General features: G+C 36.0%; 1 protein-coding gene across 2 annotated transcripts; it reads left to right on the top strand.

Annotated features, from left to right (window-relative positions):
- Positions 1–333: 333 nt before the first annotated feature.
- On the top strand, positions 334–18,697 carry LOC110440228. 2 transcript variants are annotated; one of them, XM_021500769.1, is made up of 2 exons: positions 334–617; positions 16,488–18,697. In XM_021500769.1, exon 2 carries the CDS (start codon positions 16,495–16,497, stop codon positions 18,679–18,681), a length of 2,187 nt encoding a protein of 728 aa, XP_021356444.1. In that variant the 5' UTR covers positions 334–617; positions 16,488–16,494; the 3' UTR covers positions 18,682–18,697. The 2 variants fall into 2 exon arrangements, with proteins under 2 accessions (XP_021356444.1, XP_021348498.1); XM_021492823.1 differs by lacking the exon at positions 334–617 and adding an exon at positions 975–1,058.
- Positions 18,698–18,972: the final 275 nt, after the last annotated feature.

The raw sequence follows: 18,972 nt of genomic DNA, 5'->3' as shown, positions 1-18,972 counted from the left end.
AAACAATAAAACACACCAATGACCATAATCGAAATCATCGACCTTCATATTAAAAACAAATAGCGTACTTTCCAATGAGATCATGAGATGCCAACGAAAAGCTTGCCCATCGTCTTTATTCATCAGCCATTAAAAATTATGTTAAGAACTATTAAAATATACATATTTTGTAATACATATTTTGTATAGTACTTTTACATATAGACGTTTATGTAAAGATCAATAAACAAGATAGAATAAGTGTTTACGTCCGTAACTTTCAAGTGCAGACGAGGTATGTAAAAAGTCAGCATATTTTTCCTGCTTTCAGACCAACCTTTGCACAACATGTGATAGGATGCAATGTTCGTTCAGATAACATATGGACATTGTTCGTTCATATGACAAGATAAACAAAATAAACATTTTGTTACATGATTAACGTTTGAGAGTAGACCAGGTGTTCAAAAGTCGTCTTCCAGAACCTTTGCACAACACGTGGCAAAACGTAAAGTCTCAGATAACATGCGGACATATTTCGTGGAAATCACCACCGCGACTTCTATAAACAGGACACAATCACACATACAGCAGAGGTAGGAAAGCTGAGCAGCATGAGGTGTTAACCCTAACACATAGTAAGTATTGCAGTTAAACATCTTTGTTAAGTAACTGTCTATTTGATTATGNTAGTGAGTTTTAAAACAAAACTATTGAATTGGGTACAACTTTCCAGATAACAAATATTTAGTAGAATGAATTTACATGCAAAATTGTGAGATAGTATCTTGTTTATTGACACAATTATTAAAGGTTTAAGATTAAGATTAAGCTAATCACCTTTTGAACAACTGGGTTCAAAAGTCGTCTTCCTGAACCTTTGCACAACACTTGGCAAAACGTAATTTCTCAGAAAACATGCGGACATATTTTGTGCACGTGGTGTGCACGAAATATGTCCGCATGTTAAGACACTTTTTGAGTATATTAAGTACCGCGACTTCTATAAACAGGACACAATCACACATACAGCAGAGGTAGGAAAGCTGAGCAGCATAAGGTGTAAACCCTAACACATAGTAAGTATTGCAGTTAATATTGCAGTTAAACATCTTTGTTAAGTAACTGTCTATTTGATTATGTTCACTGTAAAGTGGACATTTTCGCGTGTTGAAATGTTGGTGTTGGTATTTGTTCTGTTATCTACACACCATATATGTAATGTTTATATTCGTTTAGTAAATATTTGCCTGTGGATATTTTCTTTGCGCTAGGTATATTCAACGCGCAAAACCCGCGAATACTTTCACACCGCGAAAATGTTTACGTTTACCATATATGCATCTAATCATAAAAATGGATAAAATGTCTTTTTGCTACTTTGTATATATTTTTGTATCTTATGTAAAATAACGCGTAATCGGATATGTCATATATATGCCTAACGTTTGAAGAAGAACCAACGAAATTCAATTTCATCATGTTTTATCGAAAGGAAAATCGCATTGAACGACGGGGTATAAAACCCTCTCCTTTGGTTCAAAAGACAAAACATGATGATAATAGAAGCAAAATTTGAAATAATTGCATGAGAAATGTCATCTGTCAATTACCTATTCAATGGAAGTAGATATATAAAGTTCAATGCCATGAAATGTAGTTGTTCATGGTACATCGTAAAGATTTTGCGATGCAAAAATACAGATACATATCAATTTTGATCGAAATCGGACTAGAACGCATATTCGAACAAGCAGAAGCCAGATCTTTTATTTATTCGAATGGTCCTGAAAAATGCATGATGATTAAACTACATACTGTCCGGTATCTTTCTGGTAACGATTTCTGTCTGAATTTATATTGTACGGTATTTTATCATTGACGATTTCCTATTGTATCCTGCCCGGTAACTTATTGCTGACGATTTCCAATTGTATATTATCCGGTATCTTAATCATGACGATTTTTTGGTGTATATTGTCCTGTATCTTATTACTGACGATATTCTGGTGTATATTGTCGGGTATCTTATTACTGACGATATTCTGGTGTATATTGTCCGGTATCTTATTGGTGACGATTTCCTGGTGTATATTGTCCTGTATCATAATACTGACGATTTCCTGGTGTATAATGTCCTGAATCATATTACTGACGATTTACTGGTGTATATTGTCCGGTATGTTATGGGTGACGAATTCCAGGTGAATATAGTCTTGTATCTTATAACTGAAAATTTCCTGTTGTTTATTATATTGTCATTTATCTTGTTGCTGACAATTTCCAATTGTATATTGTCCGGTATGTTATTGGTGACAATTTACTGGTGTATATTGTCCTGTATCTTATTGGTGACGATTTCTTGGTGTATATTGTCCGATATCTTATTTCCAGGTGAATATAGTCTTGTATCTTATAACTGAAAATTTCCTGTTGTTTATTATACTGTCATTTATCTTTTTGCTGACAATTTCCAATTGTATATTATCCGGTATATTAATCTTGACGATTTACTGGTATATATTGTCTGGTATCTTATTGGTGACGATGTCCTGGTTTATATTGTGCGGTGTCTTATTTCTGACGATGTCCTGGTTTATATTGTGCGGTGTCTTATTGGTGACGATTTCCTGGTGTATTTTGTCCGGTATCTTATTGGTGACGATTTCCTGGTGTATAATGTCTTGTATCTCATTTTCCAATTGTATATTATCAGGTATCTTAATCTTGACGATTTACTGGTATATATTGTCTGGTATCTTATTGGTGACGATTTCCTGGTGTATATTGTCCTGTATCTTATTCCTGAAGATGTCCTGGTGTATATTGTCCTGTATCTTATTCCTGAAGATGTCCTGGTGTATATTGTCCTGTATCTTATTACTGATGATTACCTGGTGTATATTGTCCTGTATCTTATTGGTGACGATGTCCTGGTGTATATTGTCCTGTATCTTATTGGTGACGATTTCCTGGTGTATATTGTCCTGTATCTTATTGGTGACGATTTCCTGGTGTATATTGTCCTGTATCTTATTGGTGACGATTTCCTGGTGTATATTGTCCTGTATCTTATTGGTGACGATTTCCTGGTGTATATTGTCCTGTATCTTATTGGTGACGATTTCCTGGTGTATATTGTCCTGTATCTTATTGGTGACGATTTCCTGGTGTATATTGTCCTGTATCTTATTGGTGACGATTTCCTGGTGTATATTGTCCTGTATCTTATTGGTGACGATTTCCTGGTGTATATTGTCCTGTATCTTATTGGTGACGATTTCCTGGTGTATATTGTCCTGTATCTTATTGGTGACGATTTCCTGGTGTATATTGTCCTGTATCTTATTGGTGACGATTTCCTGGTGTATATTGTCCTGTATCTTATTGGTGACGATTTCCTGGTGTATATTGTCCTGTATCTTATTGGTGACGATTTCCTGGTGTATATTGTCCTGTATCTTATTGGTGACGATTTCCTGGTGTATATTGTCCTGTATCTTATTGGTGACGATTTCCTGGTGTATATTGTCCTGTATCTTATTGGTGACGATTTCCTGGTGTATATTGTCCTGTATCTTATTGGTGACGATTTCCTGGTGTATATTGTCCTGTATCTTATTGGTGACGATTTCCTGGTGTATATTGTCCTGTATCTTATTGGTGACGATTTCCTGGTGTATATTGTCCTGTATCTTATTGGTGACGATTTCCTGGTGTATATTGTCCTGTATCTTATTGGTGACGATTTCCTGGTGTATATTGTCCTGTATCTTATTGGTGACGATTTCCTGGTGTATATTGTCCTGTATCTTATTGGTGACGATTTCCTGGTGTATATTGTCCTGTATCTTATTGGTGACGATTTCCTGGTGTATATTGTCCTGTATCTTATTGGTGACGATTTCCTGGTGTATATTGTCCTGTATCTTATTGGTGACGATTTCCTGGTGTATATTGTCCTGTATCTTATTGGTGACGATTTCCTGGTGTATATTGTCCTGTATCTTATTGGTGACGATTTCCTGGTGTATATTGTCCTGTATCTTATTGGTGACGATTTCCTGGTGTATATTGTCCTGTATCTTATTGGTGACGATTTCCTGGTGTATATTGTCCTGTATCTTATTGGTGACGATTTCCTGGTGTATATTGTCCTGTATCTTATTGGTGACGATTTCCTGGTGTATATTGTCCTGTATCTTATTGGTGACGATTTCCTGGTGTATATTGTCCTGTATCTTATTGGTGACGATTTCCTGGTGTATATTGTCCTGTATCTTATTGGTGACGATTTCCTGGTGTATATTGTCCTGTATCTTATTGGTGACGATTTCCTGGTGTATATTGTCCTGTATCTTATTGGTGACGATTTCCTGGTGTATATTGTCCTGTATCTTATTGGTGACGATTTCCTGGTGTATATTGTCCTGTATCTTATTGGTGACGATTTCCTGGTGTATATTGTCCTGTATCTTATTGGTGACGATTTCCTGGTGTATATTGTCCTGTATCTTATTGGTGACGATTTCCTGGTGTATATTGTCCTGTATCTTATTGGTGACGATTTCCTGGTGTATATTGTCCTGTATCTTATTGGTGACGATTTCCTGGTGTATATTGTCCTGTATCTTATTGGTGACGATTTCCTGGTGTATATTGTCCTGTATCTTATTGGTGACGATTTCCTGGTGTATATTGTCCTGTATCTTATTGGTGACGATTTCCTGGTGTATATTGTCCTGTATCTTATTGGTGACGATTTCCTGGTGTATATTGTCCTGTATCTTATTGGTGACGATTTCCTGGTGTATATTGTCCTGTATCTTATTGGTGACGATTTCCTGGTGTATATTGTCCTGTATCTTATTGGTGACGATTTCCTGGTGTATATTGTCCTGTATCTTATTGGTGACGATTTCCTGGTGTATATTGTCCTGTTTCTTATTGGTGACGATTTCCTGGTGTATATTGTCCCGTTTCTTATTGGTGACGATTTCCTGGTGTATATTGTCCTATATCTTATTGGTGACGATTTCCTGGTGTATATTGTCCTGTATCTTATTGGTGACGATGTCCTGGTGTATATTGTCCTGTATCTTATTGCTGACGATGTCCTGGTGTATATTGTCCGGTATCTTATTGGTGACGATGTCCTGGTGTATATTGTCCGGTATCTTATTCCTGACGATGTCCTGGTGTATATTGTCCTGTATCTTATTGGTGACGATTTCCTAGTGTATATTGTCCGGTATCTTATTCCTGAAGATGTCCTGGTGTATAATGTTCTGTATCTAATTTGGGACGATTTCTTGGAGATACTGTCCGGTATCTTATTGGTGACGATTTCCTGGTGTATATTGCCCGGCATCTTATTGCTGACGATGTCCTGGTGTATACTGTCCGATATCTTATTTGTAACGTTTTCTGGTGTATATTGTCCGGTATCTTCTTCTGACGATTTAATAGTGTGTATTGTCCTGTATCTTATTGGTGACGATTTCCTGGTGTTTATTGTCCTGTATTTTATTGGTGACGATTTCCTGGTGTATTTTGTCCTGTTTCTTATTGGTGACGATTTCCTGGTGTTTATTGTCCGGTATCTTATTGCTGACGATGTCCTGGTGTATACTGTCCGATATCTTATTTGTAACGTTTTCTGGTGTATATTGTCCGGTATCTTCTTCTGACGATTTAATAGTGTGTATTGTCCTGTATCTTATTGGTGACGATTTCCTGGTGTTTATTGTCCTGTATTTTATTGGTGACGATTTCCTGGTGTATTTTGTCCTGTTTCTTATTGGTGACGATTTCCTGGTGTTTATTGTCCGGTATCTTATTGCTGACGATGTCCTGGTGTATACTGTCCGATATCTTATTTGTAACGTTTTCTGGTGTATATTGTCCGGTATCTTCTTCTGACGATTTAATAGTGTGTATTGTCCTGTATCTTATTGGTGACGATTTCCTGGTGTTTATTGTCCTGTATTTTATTGGTGACGATTTCCTGGTGTATTTTGTCCTGTTTCTTATTGGTGACGATTTCCTGGTGTTTATTGTCCGGTATCTTATTGCTGACGATGTCCTGGTGTATACTGTCCGATATCTTATTTGTAACGTTTTCTGGTGTATATTGTCCGGTATCTTCTTCTGACGATTTAATAGTGTGTATTGTCCTGTATCTTATTGGTGACGATTTCCTGGTGTATATTGTCCGGTATCTTATTGGTGACGATTTCCTGGTGTATATTGTCCGGTATCTTATTGGTGACGATTTCCAGGTGTATATTGTCCTGTATCTCATTGGTGACGGTTTCCTGATGTATATTGTCCGGTGTCTTATTGGTGACGATTTCCTGGTGTATTTTGTCCTGTTTCTTATTGGTGACGATTTCCAGGTGTATATTGTCCTGTATCTCATTGGTGACGATGTCCTGGTGTATTATGTCCGTTTTTTTATTACTGACGATGTCCTGGTGTATATTGGCCTGTATCTCATTGCTGTTTATATCCTGGTGTATATTGTCCGGTGTCTTATTGCTGACGATGTCCTGGTGTATATTGTCCTGTATCTTATTGCTGACGATGTCCAGGTGTATATTGTCTGGTATCTCATTGCTGACGATGTCCTGGTGTATATTGTCCGGTATTCTATCGCTGACGATGTCCTGGTGTATATTGTCCTGTATCTTATTGCTGACGATGTCCAGGTGTATATTGTCCGGTATCTCATTGCTGACGATGTCCTGGTGTATATTGTCCGGTATTCTATCGCTGACGATGTCCTGGTGTATTTTGTCCTGTTTCTTATTGGTGACGATGTCCAGGTGTATAATGTCCTGTATCATAATCCTGACGATGTCCTGGTGTATATTGTCCTGTATCTTATTGCTGAAGATGTCCTTGTGTATATTGTCCTGTATCTTATTGGTGACGATTTCCTAGTGTATATTGTCCGGTATCTTATTGCTGAAGATGTCCTGGTGTATAATGTTCTGTATCTTATTGGGGACGATTTCTTGGTGTATATTGTCCGGTATCTTACTGCTGACGATTTCCTGGTGTATATTGTCCGGTGTCTTACTGCTGACGATTTCCTGGTGTATATTGTCCGGTGTCTTATTGCTGACGATGTCCTGGTGTATATTGGCCTGTTTCTCATTGCTGACGATGTCCTGGTGTATATTGTGCGGTGTCTTATTGCTGACGATGTCCTGGTGTATATTGCCCTGTATCTTATTGCTGACGATGTCCAGGTGTAGATTGTCCGGTATCTCATTGCTGACGATGTCCTGGTGTATATTGTCCTGTATCTTATTGCTGACGATGTCCATGTGTATATTGTCCTGTATCTTATTGCTGGCGATGTCCAGGTGTATATTGTCCGGTATCTCATTGCTGACGATGCATGTCCTGGTGTATATTGGCCTGTATCTCATTGCTGACGATGTCCTGGTGTATATTGTCCGGTATCTCATTGCTGACGATGTCCTGGTGTAAATTGTCCTGTATCTTATTGCTGACGATGTCCAGGTGTATATTGGCCTGTATCTCATTGCTGACGATGTCCTGGTGTATATTGTGCGGTGTCTTATTGCTGACGATGTCCATGTGTATATTGTCCGGTATCTCATTGCTGACGTTGTCCTGGTGTATATTGTCCGGTACTTTATTGCTGACGATGTCCTGGTGTTTATGTCGTATCTTATCGCTCACGTTTTCCTTCTGTTATTGTCCTGTAACTTATTGGTGAAAATTTCCTGGTTCTTTTTTGCCGTATCTTATCCCTGATTTATACATGGTATGTATCGTCTTTTGTTTTATTGCTGGGTATTGCCTCATTTTTTATACATGCAATATTAAGACAAGAGATAAATTGACATAAATATCGAAAAGGTAATTTCAAATTGTTTTAACTAACCTTGAGATTAGGCATTGAGATATTTATTGTATACTCATTGCAATCATTCTTTCATATCACGAAAAAATGGTTTTGGTACAAAAGTAATATGCATTGGTCGATGATTCCAATATCAGTTCCCAGCAGGGAATGCATGTTTCTCGGAACCACAATTGTCTATCCCGTCTTTAAACCGACACTTATTATTCCAGAGGGCAAATTGCTTATGACAGATACTCCTATCTTATTACGAAGGAGCCCGATGAAATTCATTCCATGTAAATCACATACTTACGATCATTTAATATTTAAGATTCACAGTTTATTCATCTACATTTAGTTTTGTATCTTGTAATTGTTTTTCATATTTGACAAATGGCAATGCAAGCCAGTGTTTGCTTGCTTTTCCTCTTTCTCTTCCTCAAAAATTGGTTCCTGGAAGTTTTCTCAAAGACTGCTCGCTAGATTCAAATGAGACAACATATGACTATTAATAAACACTTTCCTATTGAATATCAAACATTATCGACACGGCGTCTGATTTGCGAAGACATATAAGACTTCAACTGTGAATTCTTTCTTCCTTCTTTTCTTCCTATTTTACCATAGCTTTATCAATCATTAGTTTAAATTACTGATTTGTTGACACTTCGGTATTTCGCTTTTCATGTACATTGTAATAGAAGTTCATTAACGCGATGTTTACGTAATGCTCTTCTTGTAAGAAAATACAATGTCAAAATGAAAGCCATTGTCTGGTTTCGCCAAGGTGACTACCATTTAGTCACTTGATAAGATGGTCACTATTGATTTGCTTCTGATAAGTCGCAATTAAGGTATTGTTGAATTTAAATCAAATTTGGTATGGCATGCAACAGCAAGCAGTACAGCAAGTTCAACTTACCTACTGAAAATATGGCCGAAACGAACTGGCTTCTGATAGGTCGAAATTCAGATATCCGGCTTCAATCAAATTGCAAAGATGTATTATGGCAATCTTATCCTAGCACAAATTAAGATATTACTCGTTTCCAGTCAAATTTAGTTCATACATGTAGGTGTATTTTGGCATTGTAAATTGAATTTGAAACAGGGGTTACAAACAAGATTTGAATGTTTTAATGTTGTGCATTAATAATCATTCTAGCAAAAGACATTTCTATTTCATCATCTTATTAAACAGATAATACAATTGCCATTGAGTACACTTATTAAACAACTTCAACACCTTAGATGTTTAGCCATCTAAACAAAGACAACACCTTAGATGTTTAGTCATCTAGACATAGACAACACCTTAGATGTTTAGTCATCTAGACATAGACAACACCTTAGGTGTTTAGCCATCTAGACCTAGACAACACCTTAGATGTTTAGCCATCTAGACATAGACAACACCTTAGATGTTTAGCCATCTAGACATAGACAACACCTTAGATGTAAACAAATAAAATTCTTATCTTCCCGCTGAGATATTAAGAAATAAGGCGTTATAGGACGTATTTCATTACAATGATTAGCTAGCAGAAAGCTACATTGTGGAAATCAGATCTTTTTGGTCTAAACCTAGCAAAATTACGCACCAATATGTTTTTACATTTGTTTTTATTCATTTTTTTCATAAACAATTCAATTTACAACAACCATGCATTACATTGACGGACAACTCACTCTTTATTCTCAGTACCACACCTTGATATAGAATGTAAGGCACACACACGATGGTTTGCCATGCCATGCAATGCCACATCTTAACATACTATAAAATACCGTATCATACCGTACCGTACCGTACAAAATACTTTTTTTATATGAACATGTCATAGGGATTTTGTTGCTATACTGTATAACACCCAAACACTGTACCGACGCACTGCGACCGCTTTCCCGGGTATATAACCATAACGTTGTCATATACTTTCTTAAAGAATTCCGTACCTTGCAGTACCTTTATAAAAAATATAAAAAATAATAAAATAAAATAGAGAACAACAACAGTCTTCTGACAGAAAAAATGCACTGAGGCAAAACCAAGATTCGAACACTGGACGTATTAAGAAGAGGCGCTAGCTAATTTTGTTTCATGCTTAGAAGGGGCGTTAGCTCGTATACGCGTTATATTATGCAGGGACGTCAGCTCATGTAGGTGCTATATTGTGTAAGGACGTCAGCTCATGTTGGTGCTATATTATGTTAGAAATCCAGCTCATATAGGTGCTATATCATATAGGAACGCAAGCTACTGTATGTGCTATATTTTGTAGGGGCGTCAGCTAATGTAGGTGTTATATTAAATAGGGACGTCAGCTTATTTCTTCTGTTATGCAGGAGCGGCAGCCCATGTAGGTGGTGTCTTATGTAGAGGCTTTAGCTCATGTAGGAATGATATTTTGTAAGGACGTTAGCCTATGTAGCTGTTATAATAGTATTATGTCGGGGAATTAGCTCATGTAGTTTTTGTATTAGACATGGGCATGTAGGAAAGAAAAATAATACAAACAAAGTCTTTTTAGAATATTCACTTGAATTACACTACCCACGCTCGGATCTCACTTAGAAATACCCTGACAGGTTCCTCATGTATATATAATGCTGAAACTTGTCGTGAATTATGGAATGTCCTCCAATCTATATACCTTTATTTCACTTTTTGAACAGTTAATACGTTTAGCTTGTTCTGGTCTTATTTCTGAAGTGGTTATTGGGTAAATAATAAAATATGTTTAACTTTAATGTATTACTCTCTTCACAACAAAGGGGAAGTAATCCTGTCAAGCAAGCCGTGTATAATTTATTACATGTATCTTGATAAACACACAATTGATATCGTGTTGTTTACAGAATTACATAACCACCACTGTTGCTTAACGTACAATTGACATCATTCAAACGAAGGTCACATAAAAATTCTTCCTGACATGGATATCATCCTGGTCTCCACAGTGCTGTGGTTTCACATTCAGTTGTATAATCAAAAGCTTTTTGTTCGAATTTTCGCGCATTTTCTATTCATATTGATGTATTGTGTATTTATTACAATTTCGAATTTTATTGTGTACATGTTTTGGTTTCAAATTGCAAAGCCTATAGAGTGTTTTTAATTCTCGTTGATAATGCCACTTTCCTTTATTTAATTTTTGTTTACATTTTTGTATTTGTCATTTTATAGGAAGGAGGTAAGGTCTGAATCAGAATCTCCTTTATTTTTATGATTATATAGTGGGGCAGCGACAAACTCAATACCAGTGTATTGTACCGATGTTCTTTGAAAAGAATTAATAAATACTTTTAATTTATCATTTATGTTGAACAGGAAGATATATTAGCTGTCAATAACTTTTTTCAACGACGACCTCATCTAGCTTATAGTCGGGAGATTAACGAATTAATGCTAATCTACAATAAAGCTACGAAGTCGAAAGCAATTAAAGACAAGTGTTAACTAGAAATGGGGAAGTAGGAAGATAAACGTAGTCAAATGTTGACAATGAGGAAGTATTGATATACGTCGAAAAAAGATATTACCAGGAAATCGACATTGCTCATTTATCTTGTAATTTAGTGAAAATATAGAAAATAAAATGTCCCAGATATTGCCCTTTAATATATAACCGGGAAAGTTAGCCAACTTATTCGCAGGTTTACGCCTTGAGTCGGGATGGAGGATACTTTTAGGGGTTATGGCAGAAAAAAAAAGAAATCTTGTTTTAGGTTTCACGAATATAACAATGGTATGTAGCCAGTTCGAAAGAGGAACATCTCGCTCCTTCAGGTTCATTGTGTTTTATTATTTTTTTCAGGCAATAATTAATTCATAATTTTATAACTATAAAATAGTACAATGATATAAAATCAAAACATTATGATGGACATGAATTAATAACAAAATATGCAGAATAAAGTATCGGTAAGATTCAATATAATTAGGTACGCGTGTACAACTAAAATATTTAACATAACAAATAAACTCCAAATTTATCTATACCGCCCTATACCCGACTGGCTGCTTTCTGACCAATGATATACTTTCGCCACCGACGTGATCCTTCCTGCGCCCTGGACACAATACAATAGCTTACCCCTCGGTATCGCTAGGTATACATTAGTTGACAAGTATATTCAATTTGAACTTATTAGAATATATACACAATATCAATATAAACAATATCTAGAGTAAAGTAAGCTTATTTGAATTACACAATATTCAACGTATAGTTAGGTTATTTGTATTATTATACACATGAACTGCTCACAGGTATACATCAGTGTTGACACTATTAACATGATGGAAATATGAGTCTTACAAGTGAGGTTATGAAATATTTCAGAAAGTCAATGGAAATTGTTTTTTTCTTTCTTTCTGTTTCCGCAATAGCACAGTGGTGGTTACCACATGAACAAGACCAAAACACTTTCTTATAAAACAGACAAACTAGACAAAGTTAAATTTCTATTTTACTTGGTATATGCGGTCAATGAATTTTCGTCCTATTAACAGCGTTGGTCATTTAAGTCAGTACCACCAAAACAAAAAATAAAAGTAACTTCAATTACCGTTTAATTGCTAACATAAGATAAGGTATCGTATCTTTCAATAAAGTAAAGGTAGCTATTTGGAAATATCAACTGCAAAAGTGAACAACCCGTTCATAAACGACACTATCTTTCCAAGTAAAAAGTTCAGGAAGTTTATTTATGATATTAATAGGTATAACATGACTGTAAGTTTAAAACTAAGGAGACGAGGTTACATACTGACTTTTTGAGCATAGACAAGTTGTGTGAACTTCGGCATACTTACTGGGACACTTTGTGTATGAGTTAAGTATGAACTAATCTTACTCATCACCTATTTAGAATGAGTCACGAACACAGAGTAACCCGAGTACATTGTTCAAAACCTAACATTGCGTGAATTCTGGAAGATTTCTTGTAGGAAGCTATTTATTTATCACAATACCACAGGGCGATCAGGAACTGACGCAGTGTGAGGTGTCGACATACTTTAACATAGTATAGTTGATAATTGGTATATTTATAAATTCATCAAAATGAATAGTGTGTCTATTTGCTTTCTTATATTTATTGATTATATCTTACATGATATCATGTGACCGTCTAGGTAACAGATATAGGCTACATGTATGTATGAAGTGGGGCTGATGAGAAAGAGTACCTGTCCACAGTTACTGGTAATTCTTATGGAAAAGGCGTTAGTGTTAACAAAAACAAAAACTTTGACCGAAACGCAATTACAACCTAACCATAGAAGGTATAGTGTTATTATAGTTTGCTTGTGAACATGTATCAAGGAACATATCAACTTTGTGGGATTAAAACATAGTGTACTGTAAATAACACGTGTATTGTGTTTAAGTAACAACAAAATACCCTTATCTGATAAAATAGATGTTAAACCTGACTAGGGCTATACTTACATGTTAATACGGGCTGTACGTATAGTGTGTTGCAAATGTTACCAGTCAGAAAATTGGGAAAGAAGGAAATTGGATATGCATTTTCAGTTTTGTTTCGGCGAATTTTGTGAATGGAACATGAGCAATGTGCATGTATTTTCAGTAATGACGTCACCATCGATGAATCCGAGTCGATCCAGTGTTTTCAAAATTGTAATTCAGGAAGGATATCTTCTTTAAGTTCACACGTTTATGTCTTTGCACTCAGTACCTGATTTTATTCCTATAATTGCCCCTCAATATCTGCTACATTAAGTGTTGATTTGATACATATCAATATCCATAGGTTGGAAATCTTTCCAAGTAAAGAGTTCAGGAAGTTTATATAAAGTATTAATAGGTATAACATGACTGTGAGTTTAAAACTAAGTACACGAGGTTACAAAAGGACTTTTTGAGGATAGACAATATGTGTGAACTTCGGCATACTTACTGAGACACTTTGTGTATAAGTTAAGTACGCATTATATTTTATTCATTACAAATTCAAAATCAGTCACGAACGGTACACAGTAACCCGAGTACATTGTTCAAAACCTAACATTGCGTGAATTCCGGAAGGTATCTTTTAGGGAACTATAAAATCATCACAATACCATAGGTCGATCAGATAATAATAGTATCATAGTTATTATAGTCTACCTGTGAACATGTATCAAGGAACATATCAACTTTGTGGGATTAAAACATAGTGTACTGTATACAGTGAATTGTGTTAAAGTATCAACAAAATACCCTTTTGCTTACTGATATCAGTACCTAGATGAACATGCTAAATCTTAAGCAGGGATATACTTTGATAGTTCACTGAACATGGAGAAATAAGTGAACGCTATNATGGTAGTTCTTATGGAAAAGGCGTTAGTGTTAACACAAACTTAGACCGAAACGCAATTACAACCTAACCATAGAAGGTATAGTATTAATATAGTTTACCTGTGAACATGTATCAAGGAACATATCAACTTTGTGGGATTAAAACATAGTGTACTGTATACAGTGTATTGTGTTAAAGTATCAACAAAATACCCTTTTGCTTACTGATATCAGTACCTAGATGAACATGCTAAAGCTTAAGCAGGAAAAGACGGAACCAATCTTTTTTCCCAAAGCGTCATCAAACAATGGTTCTCCAGCTCAAGGTCGGTGACAGAACTATTGAGACTGTCCCAGCTGTTAAAAACTAAGGGGTATACTTAGTTTTTTCATTGAACATGGAGAAATAAGTGAACGCTATTTTTCCTCTCCTGTTACTGTGCGCTTGTCACCAACCCTTGTTTCAAGCATTTTGTGTATTCTTGACAAGGGTATACCCGGACCTGGGTTATAAATAGTTTTGTCTTTGGGAGTGAAGTCTTAGAAAAAGGAGGGAGGAATGTAATGGAACTTGACTGGGTCGATCATCGGCGACCAGATAGCTCAATTGATAGAGCGTAAGTCTAGAGTTCAGAGGGTCCCGGGTTCGAAACCCGGCCTGGCCTGTCACATTGGTATACATAATGAAATCGGCTTAGTTTGTACGTCCTTTATACTATTATATACCGTAATATACCGTAACACATACAATCTATAGTCATTATGATACGAATATAAGTATCGTCCGTACTACATTGCATAGTGACACATATGCATGTCTATTCCATTGAATTATGTAATATACCAGCAGATTTAAACACAAAACTGAACCCCTGTGTGCGATGCGATATCGTCAAAAATATTAATACTTAATCTTAAATTATGATCAGGTGGTTAAGCTATTCTGTTCAATGAATCAAAATGTATACAGTATGATTATATTAAGCGATCGCCTCTAGGTAGGACCTATTTCATATTACCGTGAAAACTATGCCGACTTTAGATTTACAATTCTGATATTGCTTTGCTTTAGCTGTGACATCTCAACCTCCTCTACGGATGGAGTGTAATACTCACAGTTGATTTGTTATTCCTGTATCCGAATAAACAAACAGGTAATCATCGCAGTTCACCGCCCGTTTGACCGATATAAAATTCAGAACACTTGTTACAAATCATTGCGTAAATTACATTACTAGACTTACAATTCATATGCTTTTTAACCTTAAACCTAAAACCATTTTTGAACTTAACATCACTTCCTTCTATAATTTGGTTACAAGTACCACAACGAGGTGTATTACATTTTGATACACATGCATTAATATGATTACTTTCAAACCTTGATCTAGTTAGAATACGTTTAAGATGTTTTGGTTGTCTTTTGCTGTTTATTAAAGCACAACGGTGATATATATATTGATGATATATATATAAATAAAACAAAACACGAAGACTAGTATAATCGGCTAGCGCTTTCGCCCATCTTGGGGCTCTTCATGCGATTTAAATTTATTTGTGACGTCATAAATGGAGTACACATACTTAAGACGTCAAAAATAATGACGTCATAAACAATGTACACATAATGCGGACGTCTAGAAATTGCGACGTAAAAAGATTACATGAATGTACTTGCATTAAATGTGTCAATGACATATATGGAAAAAGACTAGTCTTCGTGTTTTGTTTTATTTATATTTTTAACGTCACATGGACATTTAAAACTATTTATGGCTATATATAAATATATATAAACAACAAAAACAAGATCTAACGACAGACTAAAAAAGTCCGAGCTGCTTTCACCCTTCACATGACTCTAGGTTTATTCAAAAAAGACATCGTGTCGTCACAATAACATTTCATAACACTAGAATAATAACGTGACGTTGCAATAGCTTGAGTATTGGTGGTCAAATACCGCAAAATTGTAATGGTCCTGTTGAGACATGGTTTTAACCTTTGATAAGCTGGTCGTCTTTCTTTTCTGTTAGAATAGTGCCGGACGCAAATAATTGATACATGTACAAAGGTAATACATTAAATTTGTATATTGTATGTGTACATTGTGATGTCACATGACTATTGTAGTGTGAGATATGTAATTGTGACGTCACGCTGTTTGAAATAAACCTGAAGAGCCCTGTAAAGGGTGAAAAAAAATGATTTCCAGTCGGTCGTTAGATCTTATTTTGTCTATACATACCTACTTCACATAGACATTCAATCTTTTATAAACATAATTAACAACATCGTAATGTTCTATTTTTCAGAAACAAGATGCTCCGAGCGGTAGCTTTCCAAAATTTTATAAAGTTTCGGAAACATCAATCCCTGGAATTTCAGGATGGACCTAATTTCATTGTCGGACCGAATGCAAGCGGGAAAAGTGCCATTTTTGAACTGATCAGGCGATGTGATTCAAATACTGCGAACTCTTCAATTTCGACAGTAGCAGACATAAATAATGATGCTTTTGTGATATGCAAATTTGAAATAAGGCAGAAATTATCAGACAAACTTCCCAAAGGATGTCATGTTTATTCATGTGTCTTTATACCGCACTCGGACTCCAAGGAAATGAACAAACCTGCCGCCAAGGATACCAAGCAAATGTACAAACTTGTTTGTATCACTTATACGGACAAAAAAAGAGAAAAATGTTATCTTGATCACTATCCCAGTATTGATAAAAAAGTAATTTCCTTTTGTAATGATAGCACCAAACTGTCATGTGAATTAGACGGTCTTATAAAGAGTGGCATTTCGGATGTTAAATTGGATGACTTGATACAGAAATTCAAGGAATTGGAATCAGAGTCTGATATCAGTGAATGTGAATCTGTTCTCCAGGCTATACACGGTGCTGTTGTCGTAACCTTTCCCATACGTTCTCCGGGACCCATTCAATGGAGCCATAGTAGAAACATTGGTGAAGGAAATGAGCATTACGACGCAGCCTCAAACAAGGCGGAGATACTTCAAGAGCTGCTGGAATCTGAAGATGTCGATATGGAAAAAGCAAACCAAATATACCAGACAATTATTCGTCCATTGAAATACAAATTCGAAATGGATGGAAAGTCACGAATTACTGTTAATGATGGTGAAACAGATATACGATTTCTGAAAGTACCGGAAGGAATCATAGAAGCAAAACAGTTTGCATTGATGTATGCACACCGGAACTATCAAACATTAGTGTTAGAGGAACCGGGCCGAGGTATGCACCTCCACATGATTCAGAAGTTACGGGACCTAGTGTTCCGGACGCACACCAAGGACCAAGGAAAAGTGTTGTTGCTAACCACCCATCATACAGCGATGATCAACCACTGGTCAATGTCCCGAATGTTCATTTGTAGGAGAACGAGGAATGCCGACGGTATAGTGGAACACCGCGTTGTCAAATTGAATGAAATAAAAAAAATCTATGAATTGGAGGACATATTGAAGGAAATGGTGTTCTCTGAAGCTATACTGTTTGTCGAAGGTTTCACAGACAAAAAGGTTATTCGATCAGTATTTGATCGGGTTTTGGAGGCAGAACATATTGTTGGATTAACCGAACCTCAGCTGACCGATTTTCAGCAAATGGCTGCTAGAACTCAAATAATTTCTATCGGCGGATCAAGTAATCACGAGAGAATCACAACTCTAACAGAAATTAGTGAAAGACTAAAAATACCATGTACGTTCCTCTTTGACAGGGACAAAAAGTTTCACTGTAAGGCGGAACTTCATCTAGCAGAGCATGATGCAAACCGGAAAAATAAGGCGCGTGATGCAAACTGGAAAAAAAGTACGCATGATGCAAACCGGAAAGATAGGGAGCGTGATTCAAACTGGAAAAACAAGGCTTCGTTCTGCGCTAGAACTCTTTTCAAAAGAAGGAGCGAATATTGCAAAGAAAACCCAGGCGAAACCGGAGAACAAAAAGTCGAAAGCGACAACTTTGATGATGTTATGAAGGTTCTTCTCAATATGAAAAACAATGATGAACGATACGTAAATGGAAAGCATGAGCTGGGCTTTGAAGGAGACATTGAGGAAGTCGAAACAACCAAGGTAATATCGTTCATTAGACGTGTTGTATTGCCTGAACCTCTAGAACAGGAAGCAGAAAAAAACACAGAAGAAGACGCAGAAAAAACCCAATTCATATGGAAATCTGGACATCTTGAGGATGTAATTTGCAAAAGTATCTTGGGTGACCAGACAGAAGTACAACAGTCGACCGCATCAACATCAAATCAAACTGACTTTGACGTGGCTTTCCTAATAAAAATGTTTGTGTGTAAAGATCATGAAGGTAAAAATCCTATAAAAGAGACACTCAAACATATGAATATCCAAACAGCTCAAACACTTTCAACATATCTGCTGAAAAGAGGTGAAATGAGAACATTTTTGCAATTTCTGTCAGACATCGAAAAGCCAAATCTGAAGATAAAAACAACTAAATAGATAAACGATGAAAAACAAAAACAAATCATGTTATAAAAAAATTGGCGAAATGGGAAGGCTTGCAATTGTTCTGAATATAGTGGAAGAATATCTGAACAAGGATTGTTTCGTTCCTCGAAACTTTTAATTTCTATATAAGACATATGTTTGAAACAATAAACTATGAACATTTTCAGTATCTATCATCAGCATTTAAAGATGTCGATAGCGTCAAATTCATAGGAGAATAACAAAGAGGTTAAGGGATCATCTTTCTGGGCTCTGAAAATTTCGAGGATATGGTTGTAGAAT

Source organism: Mizuhopecten yessoensis, unplaced genomic scaffold (genome assembly GCF_002113885.1).
Source record: "Mizuhopecten yessoensis strain PY_sf001 unplaced genomic scaffold, ASM211388v2 scaffold5, whole genome shotgun sequence".
NCBI classification, from domain to species: domain Eukaryota; kingdom Metazoa; phylum Mollusca; class Bivalvia; order Pectinida; family Pectinidae; genus Mizuhopecten; species Mizuhopecten yessoensis.
Note: the sequence above shows the minus strand (reverse complement) of the source record. Positions and strands in the feature narration are given on the sequence as shown.

What these genes read in the sequence shown, in the direction of transcription:
- LOC110440228 (XM_021500769.1), top strand. Translation starts at nt 16,495, where the DNA reads ATGCTCCGAGCGGTAGCTTTCCAAAATTTTATAAAGTTTCGGAAACAT.